Here is an 18,157-nt window from a genome sequence, read left to right as displayed (position 1 = left end):
GTAGCATATTATTGTATGTTCGTTTTCCCGTCTAATCCGGTACTGGCTCTATCTCCAAGTCTATGAATGTACCTACTTCGGTTGTTTGTAACCACAAAGCTACTGGAATTAGTTGAGTAGGTTTGGCAGGGCAGTTGAGAACGTGCAGAGTGTCGTGTGTGCCTATAACGCATGCTGGGCAGATATTTTGCATGGATTCATCAATCCTTAACCTATAGGAATTCAAACGGCTGTAGAATCTCGAACATACTTGAGCCAAACTACTCTGGTTTGTAGAAGCAGCTGACATTCTTTAGCTGCAATGGATATTGGATATACGAGGACCACAGTCACACAATAGTTCTATATGAATCTGCGACTGTATCTGTATGAATGCTGTTCAATCCTGCTTTGTAGGCTAGTTGATCTAGGGGTTCTCTTTTGTAACGTTGGGTTGACTCTCACTGTAACACCCGAGCAAGTACAAGGAGAGCATGTAATGCAGGTAGTCCACTGTCGCAGTTCTCAGGGCGTCGTTCTGACAAATTCGAATATTGTTTTATCGCGTTGCACTTATGTTGGCGGATCACACTAGCGCCTCGTAGCTTACAACCGACCTTTTTGGACACACATAACGCGATAAGTAGGCGTTATGTGTGGTCAAAAAGGTTTCTTTGTCTGCCGGATAAGGACTTGAGGGCCTTGTTCTACATCTCAGCTTGGTAGCATGCTTTCGTGTTTCCGTACTGGAATAAACTTCGTCTCCTCATGCAGACGGTCCACTGTTTACATAAGGAAGCGCCTTGTAGTACTTCTCAGGGCGACACTCTGGCTGGTTTGAATACTGTTTCATTCCGTTGCACTTCTATTTACTGGCCACTCTGCAACCGCATAGCTTACTACAGACCTACCTATCGCGTTATATGGGGTCGACAAGATTTATTTGTCTGCCGGATAAGGACTTGAGGACCTCGCTCAACATCTCAGCTGTTGTAATGTTTCCTTACTGGAAAAATCTTCGTCTCCTTATGCAGACGGTCCACTGTTGACATGAGGAAGCACCCTGTTGCAGTTCTCATGGCGTCGTTCTGACAAATTTTAGTACTGTTCTATCGTGTTGTACTATGTATGTTGGCGGACAACACTGGCGCCGCATAGCTTACCACATGCCTAGCGGATAAGGACTTGAGGTCATTGTTACTACATCTACTCTTGACAACATGCCGTTGTGTTTCCGTACTAGAAAAATATTTGACTCCACATGCAGATGGTCCACGGATGACATGGGAAGGCTCCATATCGCAGTTCCAGAGCGGAGTTCCGACAGGTTGGAATACTCGCGTTGCACTTATGTTTACGGACCACCGCATATCTTACCACAGACTGACCTATCGTGTTTAATGTGATCGAGCAGGTTTCTTTATATGTCCGACTAGGGATTTGAGAACTTTGTTCCTCTGTCTCAGCTTGTCGCAGATAGTTGTGACATACGCGGACAACATAAAAATATTTTGGAATGTCATCGCAAGAATTATGGGCTAGTCAGGGCTCGGAATTTTGTTGCCATCGATCATGACATTTAACTCTGTACTCACCTTCGCAGTCCATGTGGTGAACAGAGTGACTGAGACTTGTGGCATATTTGCATATTTCTTGCGCGGAAAAGGTGGTAAGATCCATCAAATAGGTGTTTAATAATAACAATAATAATACGAATAATAATAATAATAATAATAACAATAATAATAATAACAATAATACTAATAATAATAATAATAATTACAATAATAATAACAATAATAATAATAATTATTATTATAATAATAATAATAATAATAATAATGCTACTACTAATAGTAATAATAATAAAAATAATAATGATAATAATAATAATAATAATAATAGTAATAATAGTAGTAATAATAATAATAATAATAATAATAGTAATAATAATAATAATAATAATAATAATAATAATAATAATACTAATAATAATAATAATAATAATAATAGTAATAATAATAATAATAAGAAAAATAATAATAATAATAATGATAATAATAATAATAATAATAATAATAATAATAATAATAATAATAATAATAATAATAATAATAATAATAATAATAATAATAATAATAATAGTAATAATAATAATAATAATAATAATAATAATAATAATAATAATAATAATAATAATAATAATAATAATAATTATAATAATAATAAAAATAAAAATAATAATAATGATAACAATAATGATAATAATTCATATTCATAATTCATATTCATAAAAAGCTCGATTAATTAAATTAATTAAATCTCACAAATAATAACCTTCGCCGCTAAAAAGGCAAAAACCTAAATTAAAAAAAATATGGGGAATTCCAAGTGAAATCGGACAGTTCGGAGAAAAGTACTTTTTGATTTCAATTGTTTTTGGTTCAATTTATGCTCCTAGCCAACATAACATTTTATTATATTTTAAAATTATTTTTTGACCAACGGTACAGAGATATCGCCTATTGAAATTATCGCATTTTTAAAGAACTATGTTCAAATAAATACTCATAACTTCTTTAGTATAGGTCCAAATGGGACCATCTTTTTTTGATTTGTTTATATTTTTATCAGCTATCGAAAGAAATATTAAAAAGAAAAATGCACAGGGGCTTCAATGCAATTTTCGCGATTTAATATTTAAAATCAATTTTTAAACATGATTGCACCCTTCGATTTTTTCAAAAAAAAATTATGTTAAACTACGTTCAATTACAAAAATTTTAAGCCCTATGCGGTAATGGGATTCGGACAATAAATATTTTTCCTGATTTTTTTAAAATTTGTCAATACAATTTTTCCTTTATACCTTTGTCCAAAATTTATTATTTTATTAAAAAAATAAAAGTTTCATTTATAAATATTTGTTTTGATTTTATATTTATGAATTTATCTCAAACATCTTAAAAACTGCCATTTTCATTTCGATTTTGAAAATGCATCAGCGAAAATTCCATTAAAGTCCACTGTGGATTTTTTTCTATTTTTTATGATAAATATATAATATATAATGATAAATATGTACTCTTAGCTTCAAAAATACAGGAAATATATATTTTGGACAAAGGTATAAAGGAAAAATTGTATTGACAAATTTTAAAAAATTCAGAAAAAATAGTAATCTTCCGAGTCCCATTACCACATAGGGCTTAAAATTTTTGTAATTGAACGTAGTTTAACATAAAATTTTATGGAAAAAATCGAAGGGTGCAATCATGTTTAAAAATTGATTTTAAATATTAAATCCCGAAAATTGCATTGAAGCCCACTGTGCATTTTTCTTTTAAATATTTCTTTCGATAGCTAATAAAAAAACAAACAAATCAAAAAAAAGATGGTCCCATTTGGACCAACATAAAAGAAGTTATGAGTATTTCTTTGCATGTAATTTTTACAGAATTTGACTTTTTCAAGGCGCGATATCTCTGGAACCGTTAGTAAAAAAAAATTTGAAAATATACTAAAATGTTTTGTTAATCAGCAGCATCGCCACAGCAAAAAATAAAGGAAATCAAAAACATCATCTTGAAAAAGTGTCCGATTTCACTCAGAAATCCCCATATATATTCATATTAGCGAAAATTTAGTGTTGCAGACTTTCTAAGTACAAGGAGGGTGTACATACCATTGCACGACGGTGGCACACCAATAGTAGTTTAGCCTTTCCAAAGTGTCACAAGGGAATGTACCTGACGCGAAGATTGTACAATCATCCGCATACGTAATAATCTCAATAAAATTTAAAGGGGGTGTACTACAGGAAAGATAGAGGTTAAACAGTTCCGGAGTTATGACCCCACCTTGTGAAAATCCCTCTTTCACTCCACGGGGCTTTGACTTCATAACTTGACTTCACATATAATTAAATGACAATCCAACGTTTCAAAGTTGACCGAAGGGTAGTCTGTTCAATGTCCTCAAACAGTGTGGAGTGTTTGACAGTATCATAGGCTTTTGATAAGACGAGCGCCACTAACACTGTCCTGTCGCACGGCATGTTCTGGTTGAGTCCTCGACTAATATGTGTGGAGATGATGAGCAGCTCTGTTGTCGCGCTGTGCTGCTTACGGAACCCATGCAGGTGATTGGTAACTGGATAGCTATTTCTGACGCTGGGGAGGAGTAAAACCTCAAGAGTCTTTGCTACGGGCGAAAAAAATCGAAAACCGATCTGTAGACTGTCCATTTTCCAGACTTCGGAGATTCAGTCAGGGTACAACGCTTTGGATCATTTAGGATTCCTGATGGTAATCGCATTATCCATTGTAAAATGTGGAGATTCCATCTCGGCAGAAAGAGGTATAATACGACTTACTTACTCTTCTCTTCGCCCTGTCACTCCCAGGGTGCTCGATAAATTGTCAATTAAAATAACTTGCGTACGGCTTCAATCAGTGTAACATCGCCAAACGTGACCAAAGTCCTATCTTTCTTCTTTCCAAGCTTCGCGTGGGACTTGACCGTTGCACTAAGTGCGGCTACAATGTTGCAACTCTTCAGATGATTTAGCCACTTGTTCCGCCTGTGCTCACCGACCAACCTATTAACTTCCAGTGTCAGCTACCTAGCTCTGGGGTATCTAGGGTTGGCTCGACAAAGCTCATTACCCTGCCTCTGCTGAGAAATTTGGTCTCACTTTGGGTATTCGACCAGCAAATATATAGCGAGCGGCTGCAGCTGTGAGAATGTCACGGGACATCGTTTCTGCTACCCAAACATTAGAAAAGTTTGGCAGTTCTCGGAAGAGATGATTGGTGAACTCTCTGAAACTAAGATGCTAATGGAGACGATTATAGGGAAATACTCTGACCCAAGAGAAAGGACGGGTTGCCAGATGACGTCATAAACCAACCGGGTCTCACTATGTATATGTTCGGCCAACTATGACACTCTCCGCTAGATGTTGCCAGAGCAAATCTACCTCGGCATTTCTATACCTGAGCCCATTACAATTCGTTTTCTCTAGTAGACAGAAGACCTTTTAAGGTCTTCTCTAGTAGACACAAGACCTTCTAAGAACTTCCTCAGTACACACAAGACATCTTGAGTTCTTCCCTAGCATACAAAAGATCTTTATGGTATTATATAATAGACAGAATACCTTTAAAGGTCTTTTATAGTAGGCAGAAGATATCTTAAGGTATACTCTATAAGACACGAGAACTTTTAAGGTCTTACCTAGTAGACAGAAGACATTTTAGGGACTTGCCTAGTAGAAAGAAAACATTTTATAGTCTTCTCTAATAGACTTTTCAGGTCTTCTATTTTAAAACGAAGGCCTTTTAAGGTCTTCGATAGTAGACAGAAGACCCTTTACGCTCTTCTATAGTAGACAGAAGACCTTCTAAGGTCTTCTACAGTAGGCAGAAGACTTTTCAAGGTCTTCTGTAGTAGACAGGCATGGACCAAAAGAATCTGGAACAATATACACAGAAAACCAATACAAATACAAACATATGTACACTGAGGTGACAGCCACTAGTTCCGGGTCATGTCAAAGAACCCGTTTTCGTGGGAGTGGTTGAACTTTTGTGGGAGAGGTACCCGAAGGTGTTGCCCGATATAGAATTTCTTGGAATTTAGGTTTGGAAAAAATTGTACTCTGTGTAAAGTTTCGGCCAAATCGTAAACTTAATTCGTAAGTGATCGTGATCATCAGTGGCATTTCCACGTACATATACATTTCGGAATTAGACGCAGGGTAATGTCTTCGACGCCTTTACACAGTTTTGAAGTAGAATATAATTCTTCAATTTTTTAATCCCACCAACATCTGGTATTCGAGATCGGCTAGAGGATTATGTCCGAAGTTCTGAAGAACAAGTCTGCCTATTTGGTCGGTCATTTGGATCGATTTGGCCAAGCATTTCTCCTCCAATTGTTGCTTTTTCGTAGTCTTAAGATACTGCTAAACTGGTATGTAAAAATTTACTTCAAATTCCGACCATTTTCTCGCTATCGAAATCCCCCAAAATACGGCAATGTTTCAAGCGAGCCAACTGAATGATATTCTTCATCAGACGTAACTCAAAATCCAAAAAACACAAAATAAACAAATGAAATATGAGATAATGCTGAGCGTAATAAAAAACTGAAAAGAAACTCACACAAAAAGACAAGAAAACACAAAAATAAACAACAGATAACAGACAAGCTGAAATTTGAATTGGAATTTTAGTCTGGTCTTGGACATGGAAGTGTGTATTCTACATATGAAGCTCAGTGAGAAACAAAAATTTTGAGTTAAGAATTTAAACAGAAATAAGAAAGTGTTGTCAGTGCAAAAATCAAAGCAAAATATTTTAACAAATTAAGTGAAGCAAAGTAGAAAAATAGTTTAACAAAATGCCACTTAAAGAAGGTTATGATAACTTGCAGGGCTATGATGACAACGACCCCGCGACAATACCAACAACAACAGCATATCAATCACATTCTAATACACCACGATCAATTGATCGTTTAATATCCATGTCAGATCCAAGTATTTATAGAAAATCGTCATTAGCAACAACAACAAAAAATTACAATTATAACAAATCAAATTTAAGTTTACATAACGGTGTTAGTATCGGTTCAATATGTTTAATACGCCCAACATATCAAGAATCCGATGATGGCACAACAGCTCGTCTTGTGCCCGGTTCGCCGAATGAATGTTGCCCCGCTCGATGGCATGGCAAAGAACGCATTTTACTCGCGGCATTCGTGGTATTTTACATCGGTTTTCTCGCAATGGGTGCAGTATTATTTCGTAATATTGAACATCCTGTGGAATTGGAGGAACGTGCAGCCATAACAGCCCTGCGTGATGGATTTTTACAAAAATACCCACAAATTAATGGTAAGAATCTTTAAACGGAAATGTTTTTTTCGAAATTGTTGTGAATTTCACTTTGGTATATTCAAAATAAATACGGATACAACAAATTTTAAAGCATATTTGAAATTACAACTAATTCGTCCAGAACATTTGATAATCAGAAGTAAAGAAGTTTTTCGACAATTCAAACTCCGAAATGCAAAATTACTGAAATTGGTACAAACCGTTATATAGGGGATACGACAAACCGCGTATATATGAATACAATCATAAATGGGAACATAAATTGGACACTGTAATTATAAATGTTAACTTTTTATACCCTCCAACGGAAATATTCTGACCTAATACTGAATAATTGATTTTCTTTCTGTTACGAAAGTACCAATGTCCACAATTAGTGTTGACCACTGACTAATTACAAATTAACAATTACATAAAATTTGTGCCGATAATGTAAATTAAAACTTGACAAGTAAACACGTAAGAAAGGCGTTATGTTCGGCCGGGCCGAACGTGTTACACCCTCCACCACGAGTTGTATTGAAGTAAAACTGAACACTTTCTTTCGTTTATGAAGTAGACTAAATACCAAATTCCAGCAATTTCGGTAAATACCATTTCAGCCATGGCAAACTTTCAAAATACCATTTCAGCCATTTCGATGGATTATTGTTGGCATAACCTTGAAAATACCGAAAATCGGGAGGTACCGTTCTATGGGGACTAGTTTAAGGCATGTACCGATACATTTCTGGGGAAAGTTTTATACCACAACCGAAAACTAAATAAAAATTTCGGAGGAATATTGAGTCCACAACCTTCAAAATACCGAAAATCGGGAGGTACATTTCTATGGGTGCTACACCGACAAATTTCATATAGAAAGTTTTATACCCCACATGAAGACTAAATACCAAATTTCAGCCATTTCGGAGGAATATTGAGGCTAGAACCTTCGAAATGTCGAAAATCGGGAGGTACAGTTCTATGGGCGCTATATGTAGGCGTGGACATACATATAACGACAAATTTCATATGGAAAGTTTTATACCCCAAATGAAGATGAAATACCAAATTTCAGCCATTTCGGAGGCCACAACCGTCAAAATACCGCAAATCGGGAGGTACCGTTCTATGGGGGCTATATGAAGACGTAGACCTATGCCGACAAAATTCTGGGGAAAAATTTTATACCCCCAACGAAAACTAAGTACTAAATTTCAGCCATTTCGGTGTAATAATTAAGCTAAAACCTTCAAAATACCGAACATCGGGTGGTACCGTTCTATGGAGGCTATATCAAAACGTGGACCGATATAGCCCATTTGCAATACCAAACATCCTAGGAGTACTAGAAACTCTTATACCAAATTACAAAGCTCTATATTATAAATTGCGAGCTGTTTCTTGATTTCAACAGACGGACGGACAGACAGCCGTGCATGGTTATGTCGACTTAGAATTTTACCCTGATCAATATGCTTTATAGGGTCTCCGATTAATATTTCGATGTGTTACAAACGGAATAACAAATTTAATTATACCCTCCATATTATGGTAGAAGGTATAAATAGTATCAGTCGGCTTTGCCAACATTCCTTTTGGGAATGTGGATTAGGATTAAAGTTGCGGAGGAGGTACTTGAAGGAATGGACCGACATAGACCATTAAGGAAGTGGATCTTATTTTGAGAGTAATATCTTTTCGATAGATATCGCGCCAACTAATCATTTCAGTGGTTCATAGCATAACTTTTGGACCAGTTTGACTGGAAGAAAGGACTTGTCCACGGAAAACATAATATCGCTGTAAACAGGACCACAAGGAACAGCATCGGTATACATTTCCAAAGAATCTTCGAACAGACCCTAAACTGCACTTAGACACAAATGTTGAACTTTTGTGGGGGGGGGGGGGGTACCCGAAGGAGAGGACCCATATGGGCCATTTTAGAAGTTGAACTAAATTTGGACAAAATATTAGGAGATCCAAATTGGTTGCCCCGTTCGAGAGATATCGTGCATTTACTGACATGTTTTAAATATAGGGGGAAAGTACCGGAAGTTGTGGACCGGTGGGAATTGAAGTATATGAAAAAATGTCTATTGGATACAATGTATGAAGGGTCGGTTCTTCGTGGACTACATCTTGAAAGCCAATTAGAAATTTGTTTTACTGCCATCGCCAAACTGTTGTTATTCTATTTTAGACAAATTTGCTGCTAAACAGTATGGGAAAATAATGAAGACAAATGAAATTTTGTGCGCCACTTGATTTTTTTCCTTATCATCACCGAAGTATAATTGTAGCCTCAGACTTTAAAGTTGCGAGATTATATACACTAGGATACGATACAAATAGGTCTCATCAAAATTATGATTTTAGACTCCACACAAATATGTTTGGACGATATTCGTTTCAGACATGATGAAAGTACTTACCTCCGTCCATCCGTCTGTATCTCTGTTTGTCTGGCAGGTTGGAACTCATGAGCTTGGAACTCTCGAACGGATCAACCGATTTGGTCCAAGTTATGGATCTCGTAATGTTTTGTGCAAATTAAATTTAAGTCATATCGGTACCTCCGCCATAAAAGTTCAACAATTTTCACTAAAATGGTCGCAGGGACTAACCGATTCGGTCTAAAATCGAACCTAATATGGACTATCTTGGTCCACTCCGAAAATTACTTCCAAAAGTACATCAAGTTCCAAGAGAATATGTTTGGACAACATCTTCAGGTCACTCATACAAGTCTAACATAAAACATTAAAAACTGTTCGAGGACCCTTGGGACATTTTGTAGTCTTTTTTACAGCGATATCCTATTTTTCGTGGACAAGTTCATGCTTCCTGACAAAGCTCTAAATGCTAAGGTGACCAACTAAAATAGCTGATGGGCGCGGTAACTATCGAGAGGAGAGTCTCTCAAAATAAGATCCATTTCTTAAATTAATTAGCTTATTATTACCGAATAATTAAGTGGGGTTCGATTGTTATTTGTCAAAACTATAAGTCCATCAAAGTGTTTGCCCAAAGTCCATCAAAGTGTTTGTCAAAGTGTCGAGTCCAAAAACTTCTAATCGTACAATTAAAAAACAAATTATAATGCTTCTTTTTTAACATTATATTAAAAGTAAAAACACGGTGTGCCTTAACCAAATTTAAATGGAAGGTGCTTACACCTGGGAAGTTTTTGCAGATTCTGAGACTACAATGCTCATAGATGAGAAATATCAAGAAACAAAAAAAATCGCCGGAGGGATTTTCAAATAAATCGCGATTTAAGTTCACATTTTTAGGGTTTTTTAGGTTTTCAAGATTTTGCTTGGAAACCGCGAGGTGGAACATAGGGCCACACAAATGTAAATGGGCGAAAAATTTTGTAACTGTGAAAATTCTACACAAGATTGACCTTTATGATATTTTCGTAGGTTTTACCGTTTTCGAGATATAGAAGTTCAAATTCAGACTATGCCCTGAGTGTATCGCCTCCTTATAAAACAATGTCATTCTCAGTGCGCCTTAACAAACTTTTGATGAAAACCGCCTTCACATGGGAAGATTTCGCGGATTCTGAAACAGCTATGTTCATAGATAAGAAAAATGAAAGAAACAGAAAAAATCGCTGGAGAGATTTTTAAATAAATCGCGATAAAAATTCACAATTTTATGTTTTTTTTTTTAGGTTTTCACGATTTTGCTTCGAAACCGCAAGTCATATCAAAATGAGTCCAAAGAAAAGGTTTTTTCGTAGGTTTAACCATTTTTGATTTATAGAGGTTCAGTTCAAATTTTTAGGTTTTTATCATAAGTCTTCAAGATTTTGCTTGGAAACCGCAAGTCATATCAAAAACAAAAATGTTGAAGCTACGAAAATTCTCTACAAGACTGGATGATTTTTTTCCTAGGTTGTACCATTTTCTAGATATATAGGTTTCATTTGGGAAATTGCAGAAATGACATTGTTTTATAAGGATACAGTCAGTGCATTATCTTAATTTGAACTTCTATATCTTAAAAACGGTAAAACCTACGAAAATATCACAAAGTTCAATCTTGTGGAAATTTTTCACAGCTACAACATTTTCTTGAGGCCCATATACATAGAACTCGCGGTTTCCAAGCAAAATCGTGATAACCTAAAGAACCCCTAAAAATGTGAACTTAAATCGCGATTTATTTGAAAATCCCTCCGGCGATTTTTTTGTTCCTTGATATTTCTCATCTATGAGCATTGTGGTTTCAGGATCTGCAAAAACTTCCCAGGTATAAGCACCTTCCATTTAAAATTAGTTAAAGCGCACCGTGAAAAATAATCCTGAATCAGACTCTATCTCTTCCGGTCAATAACACTGTGCAGCATTTTTAAGGTAATCTTGTGCAAAAAATTTGAAGTGTGGATTTTTTGATAGGACAGACCCAAAGTACAAAAGCCCCAGTTGCGTTTTGTTGAGTCAGATCCAGCTTGGATTTTATGGCCCCCTCTAAACATTGTTAATTATCGACTTTTTAAAGCAACTCGGGGCTATATCTCTGAAACCAATGCCAATCTTCTTCTGACCTCTGAAGCAAATTTGTAGATAAGGGTCAGAATAAAATATTTGGACAAATATTGAACTGGGAAAACTACATTTATTACCTCAAATTTTATAATATATCTAAAAATTCCATAATTTGTATAGATTTCGCACCACATCTCCAAAACAGTTGAATTTTTCTTAATGTTTTCATTTGGAAACATATCAACGACAACGGCAGCCGATATTTTTAAAAATTAAGCTAAGATCATCGAAATACTAAAAATCTTGCTATAGCAAAGACAAAGGCAATTCTTTGTGGTTGTAAAATTCTGCGATAAACTATAACGTGGGCCTGTATGATTAAAAACTTCAATATACTGAAAACGGGGCTTAAATTTTACATGGCGTCTTTACCGAACGTGGCCCGATATTGTCTATTTTCAATTCTAAATATACTACTCTGTAAATATTTAAAATTGTATCCTAAATATTATGAATTCTTTCTATTGAATTTATATACTTTGCACCAATATTTCGTATAAAATTAGAAAAATCTAAATTTTTTTGGCTCATTTTAAAGTACATTTAGAATGTGTGCCAAAATTTTCAGTCCATCGGACCGAGATAGCTTTCGAAGGGAAACATTTATTGTGTTCTGTATGTAGCATAGAATCTAAAAACGTCTTTTCCTCGAAGTTGCACTTTTGAAATCGGTGCCCACTGTAGCGCGAAAACGGATGTTCCGGTCTTTATATGTTTTTGTGGGACTATTATACACATAAAACATGTGCTTACCCAGAGAGTCTTTAAAAAACTGCTGACGGAGTCCGAAAAAATATCAATTTTTACAGTGTTTTTTTTTTAATCCAAATTTTGATTTTAACTTTTCAAAGTTTTTAAAAATTGATTTTTTTAATTCTGTTTCGATAATGGCCAAGATTATTAGGTTCGTAATGATCCCACAAAAATATATGCTGATCGGTTTATTCTTTTTCAAAGAACAGTGGGTACCGCAAACTGCTTTAATAAAAACAATGCATTATAGGCGGGCATTTGCCAGAAAGATTATTCAAAAAAAAAAAACAAGTGAGCAAAGGCTATAGTTGGGACGGAGCCGACCATGTTATACCCTACACCACTACCCCTGTCCATAAGCTTTTCACTAGTTATCATTTCTTTTAGGCAATATAATCCGACTACCACCAAGCATAATATGCCTCATTCTCTCTGGGACCCCCATAAGCAACCAAAATTTCGTGACCATCCGATCAAAATTGCGACCTGTAGCGTGATTGCAAAAAAAAAATGGAAGAATTGGATGCATTGCCTACTATTGTGGTATCTCCCTTGTTTGACCACCTTCACCGACCTACTTATATCAATGTAACGGTAATATTTTCTTTTTCCATTGACGGGCTTTACCGTTGGAATACCCCTACTAGAAGCCGATATATTCACAAAGAATAAAACTTTGAATTTGTCTCCACATGAGCTTTTCCCCATTCCGACCCCTAAATATTATCCGACTATCACCAAAATAGGCTTCTTTCTCTGTGGGGCCCCATCAACCCCCACAATTTCGTGACTATCCGATCAAAATTCCAACCTTAGCGTGATTACAAAAAATGTAAAAATTGGATATATTACTGACTTTTGCGATATCTCGTTGTTTGCCCACTTACGCCAACATACTTTGCATCAATATAAAGGAGATATTTTCTTGTTCCATTGATGGGCTTTCCTTTTGGAATACTCCGGCCAGAAACGGAGATATTCGCATAAGAAAAAACGTTGACTTTTCTCCACATAAGCTTTTTGCTTATTTCGACTCCTGAATATTATCCGACCATCACCAAACTTATTAGGCTTCTTCCTCTGTGGGACCCGCATCAACTCCCAAAAAATTCGTGACGATCCGATCAAAATTGCGACCTGTAGCGTGATTACAAAAAAATCGGAAAATGGTATACATTACCGACTATTGCGATATCTCTGTTGTTTGACCACCTACGACAACATACTTTACATCGTTGTAAAGGTAATATTTTCTACTTTCCTTGACAGGTTTTGCTTTTGATACACCTCATAAAGAAACAGAGATATTGGCTTTGGAGAAAAACGTTGTCTTTTTATCCAAATAAGTTTTTTGCCCATTCCGACCCCTAAATATTGTCCGACCATCATCAAAATCAATAGGCTTCTTCCTTTGGGGACCCCCATTAACCCCCAAAATTTCGTGACGATCCGATCAAATCAAAATTGCGACCTGTAGCGCGATTTCGAAAAAAATCGCAAAATGGGATGTATTACCGACTATTGCTATATCTCCGTTACTCGGCCATCTACGCCAATCTACTTTATATCATTGTAAAGGTGGGATATTCTACTTTCATAGTCAGGTTTTGCTTTTGGAAGCTCACCATCCAAAGCTGTGATATTCGTCATTATAATTAAAATCGCAAACATGAAAAGTTGGGTTTTATTTGCGACTATTGTGATATCTTCGTTGTTTGATCACCTACGAGAACCTACTTTACATCATTAGAAAAGTGATATTTTCTATTTTCATTGTCAGGTTTTGCTTTTGGTATACCCCTTACAAAAGCTGAGATATTCGCTTTGGAGAAAAACGTTGTATTTTTATGCAAATAAGTTTTTTGCCCATTACGACCCCTAAATATTATCCGACCATCACCAAAATCAATAGGCTTCTTCATCTGTGAAACCCCCATTTACCCTCAAATTTTCGTGACGATCCGATCAAAATTGCGACCTGTAGCGTGATTTCCAGAAAAAATAGAAAAATGGGATGTATTACCGGCTATTGCGATATCTCCGTTAATTGGTTACCTACGCCGACCTAGTTTGCATCATTGTAAAGTCGGGATCTTTTACTGTCATAGCCAGGCTTTGCTTTTGGAAAGTTTCCAACCAAAGCTGTGATATTCGTTGTTATAATTAAAATCGCAAAAATTAAAACTGGGGTTTTATTTGCTACTATTGTGATATCTTCGTTGTTTGATCACCTACGAGCACCTACTTTACATCATTAGAAAAGTGATATTTTCTACTTTCATTGTCAGGTTTTGCTTTTAATTTACCCCATATAGAAGCTGAGATATTCGCTTTGAAAAAAAACGTTGTGTTTTCATCCACCAAAACTAAGGCCCTTTACGACCCCTAAATATTATCCGACCATCACCAAAATCAATAGGCTTCTTCCCCTCCGGGACCCCCATCAACATCCAAAATTTCGTGACGATCCGATCAAAATTGCGACCTGTAGCGTGATTACAAGGTTTAGATGGACAGATGGACGGACGGACACACATAGCCAGATCGACTCAGTTCGTCGAGACATTCATTTTGGTATATATAAGTATGGGTCTACGACCATCATTTCGATGCGTTACAAACTTTTTGGCCAAAACTAACTTATAATACCCTCCCCACATAGTGGTGTAGGGTATAAATAGAAGGTAACTCAAGGTTTAATAGATTTCTTATAAAAAATACATGAAAATGGCTTTTCTGATACTTATGTATAAGTGGCCATAACCCCTTAAAATAGCTTTACGTAACGCTACACAACATTTGAATTTTTCATGATTTTTGGTCTTCGAACTTAAATTAAGTTTTGACCAAATATTGCGAAAGCCAAATTTTGGACAGAATCGGTTGATCCATTCGAGTATCGTGCGCTCTAGCCAGGCAGACAGACCGACGGACATGGCTAAATCGACTCCAAATTGTCTGAAACGAATATCGTCCAAACATACTTGGGGTCTAAAACCGTTATTTTTATGAGGAAATTTTTTGGTCGTATCAAAGTGTATATGGTAATATTCAAAAATGTTTTACAATCGTTGAAGTTGAGGTTCACCATTTAATAAGTCGCGAACTGTCAATATATTTTATATTATATGAATATATTTATATTAATTGAAGTGTTTTAGCCGGGGTCGCATAAAATGAACCATAACAAATAATTTATGTGGAAGCTGTGTTGGTGGTAATATTTAAAAATGGGTAAAAATGTGTTGAAGTTTACAAGTTTTTTTGTGTTCTTTCTTGATTTCTGGTAAAACCACGGAAAATGCAGACCTGAGCTCAAAGAAAGAATTGAAGAATACCCCTTGGGCAACATGGTTCTATTGTATGACTTTTCGATATATACACTGCATCCCCCTAAAATCGATGCTGACATTTTGAAGTTTTGAAATCTGTGTTTTTTGAATTTTTCTTATAATTGGAGGGCGCAACCAGATAATTTCCCAAACTATTTATTGGATTGTAGAACTCGTGATTCCACGTCGTTTGATGTATATCTCATGAGTGTGCTTCATACAGCTCCGTAGTAATAAGAGTCCAAAGTCGAAATTTTGGTGCGTAAATTTTCTTTAAAAACCTATTTTTGGGCTTCAAAATTTACAACTGTGACTCAGGTACCCTTGAACCCCGCGTGATTTTAGTTTTTTTACGCGCCGGATCTAATGAACCCTTCCGCGTTCAAATCCATCCACTAAAACGGCGGTTATAGATACCTTGAAAGTAGGAAATTCTGCAAAATTATATTTTGATGATTCCGCGCATTGAACCGCGATTTTCTTTGGTTATTTTTACATAAATGGAATCCTTCATACGCGATTATATCATTTTCCAAAACCATGTGGCATAAATTACCGAGATGCTGGAGTAATATTCGTATTTCGTATAAAATAGAATTTGGTAGCACATCCGCGGTTCATGACGAATTTGTTTAAAATTTGTTATAATGACGTATTTTTTATAGGCGGTCACTGAAATCGGATGCGCCTTACAACCTTATGTACATCGCGCAATTTTTACCCACATAAAGGTTTTTTGAACAGTAAGATGCAGCTAACGGCACACTTTGGCCGCTGAAAGAAAAGTGGAAAAATCGCTACATATTGATAGAGATGCACTCGCTGTATCTTAAAAGCGCATGCGCCTTAACTGATTTTAACGAATTCGCGAATTATACGATTTTTAGCTTTTATGTTTTTTCTTTGGTTGTAATTACAATATTACTTTCTATTTCATAATCCTATTGTTTATCAAAGTAAACAAATACATGTTCGGGTTTGTCATCGCATTTTCCTTGAAGAAGTTTCAGAGAAGTCTGTCAGTCCTTGCATCGAAATTTAGCGAAAAATAGAATAACTCCCAAACATGTTTTTCCTATTTTTCGTATTAAACAAAAAAATATACTTTTGAAATAATATTCCAACAATAAGTTTTCGTCTTTTGTTGTTGCTGTAATATGTCAGTTATAAATCCTATCGTTAAAATTTTGGTCTCATATTTTTCTACGCGTTGTCTAGAATCTGTACGTATTTTTAATTTATTTTTTCGAGTTTTATTTGGACTCTAAATTAGAATAAATTAAATTTACTCCAAATTTTTTTCAGTATTTCTTGATTTTCCGCGAAAATAGAAATACATTTAGTAAATATTTAGGCATCTACGGATAGATATTAAATGCTGTTAACGCTTTATATATACATTTTCTTATTACAGCAAAAATGGAATTTTTAAATATTTGTTCTTTATAAGGGAATAAAACCCCCCATAACTTTGGAGCGCAGCATCCAATTTTGTGAACGCGAACAGATTTGAAACCACGACTTTTTTCTTAATCTATGTTCCAAAAATTGCGGATGTGCTCGCAAAAATTTTTTTAAAATTTCTTCCAATGGAATTGCAAAAGAAATTTGAAATTTACCATATGGGCAATATTATTGAAAATTTATCATCGTTGAAGCCAAGGTTTACCCCTTTATAACTCGCGAATAGTGGTTGTACATTGTACAATTTAAATGCTTTTGGATAAAATGAAATGTTTTTAGACTTGGCAAAAAATATTGGCCTTCAAAGTTGATTTGCGTGGAAGCTGTGGCTACATTTATGTTAAAAAATGGGTAAAAATGGGTTGAAGCCAACGTGACTTTCTTTGTTTTCTCTCGATTTGTGATTAAACCACATTTTTCCCGATTTTCCTGTCAAAGTGAAAGTAGAAGCAAACTAAATAAGGATCATCCCACCAATGTATAACTTTTCAAAATTTGATCTGCGTCTACCATTAAATGATGTTGACATTTTGAAGCCAGATTTTAAGTGTTCTTTGAAATTTTCTTATAATTTCGTTCCGCAAACAGGTTTTTCAAAAAATCTTATATAGGAATGAAGAACTCACGATTCTGATTTATTTGATATATGTGTCGTAAATGTAGCCTACACAGCTTCAGAGAAATCTGTATCCAAATACGAAAATTTTGTGCGAACAAATTTCTAAAAATAATATATTTCGGGTCTAATTTGTAGAATTGGCATTCGATTTACTCGTGCATGATTGCAAATTTTGGATTTTTACGTTGCGCATCTAATAAATCATTGTTCGTTAAAACCCATTTACTAAAACGCGAGATAGGAGAAATTCCAAGGTAGGAAAATCACCTAATATTGTTTTTGAATATATCGCGCATTTTATTGCGTATTCTGTCGGCCGCATGCACTACTATGAAAAAACTAGTGCAGCATCTTCCTTTTTGGGGAAACAGAGATTTAAAAACTTCACTGATAAGGGAACTACATTCATTTTATCCCAAAAATAGTGTGTGACGCTACATCCACGGTTCTTGACTGATTGCCTTGAAATAGGTATATATCGATGCAGATTTTCATGGTGACACTAACAAAACGAAATTGTATGAACTTTGCGCAAATTAGCGATGTTTTATAGGGTTTT

At 35.4% G+C, this 18,157-nt stretch overlaps 1 protein-coding gene across 2 annotated transcripts in view; it reads left to right on the top strand.

The window, feature by feature from the left end:
- LOC141400173 (potassium channel subfamily K member 1-like) overlaps window positions 1-18,157 on the top strand; it is a 102,289-nt gene that overhangs the window by 62,762 nt on the left and 21,370 nt on the right. Inside the window, exon 1 of one of the 2 annotated variants that reach the window (XM_073979625.1) lies at window positions 6,208-6,883. The exons of the other annotated variant lie outside the window; for it this stretch is intronic. Within the exon in view, the coding sequence (XP_073835726.1) occupies window positions 6,385-6,883 (499 nt within the window). The 5' untranslated portion in view covers window positions 6,208-6,384. Of the gene's footprint in view, window positions 1-6,207; window positions 6,884-18,157 lie in introns of those variants that run through there. 2 annotated transcript variants of the gene reach the window in all.

This window comes from Musca autumnalis, unplaced genomic scaffold (genome assembly GCF_047663935.1).
Source record: "Musca autumnalis isolate F117 unplaced genomic scaffold, ASM4766393v1 scaffold_3, whole genome shotgun sequence".
Taxonomy (NCBI): Eukaryota; Metazoa; Arthropoda; class Insecta; order Diptera; family Muscidae; genus Musca; species Musca autumnalis.
This window is presented reverse-complemented; position numbering and strand designations above follow the sequence as displayed.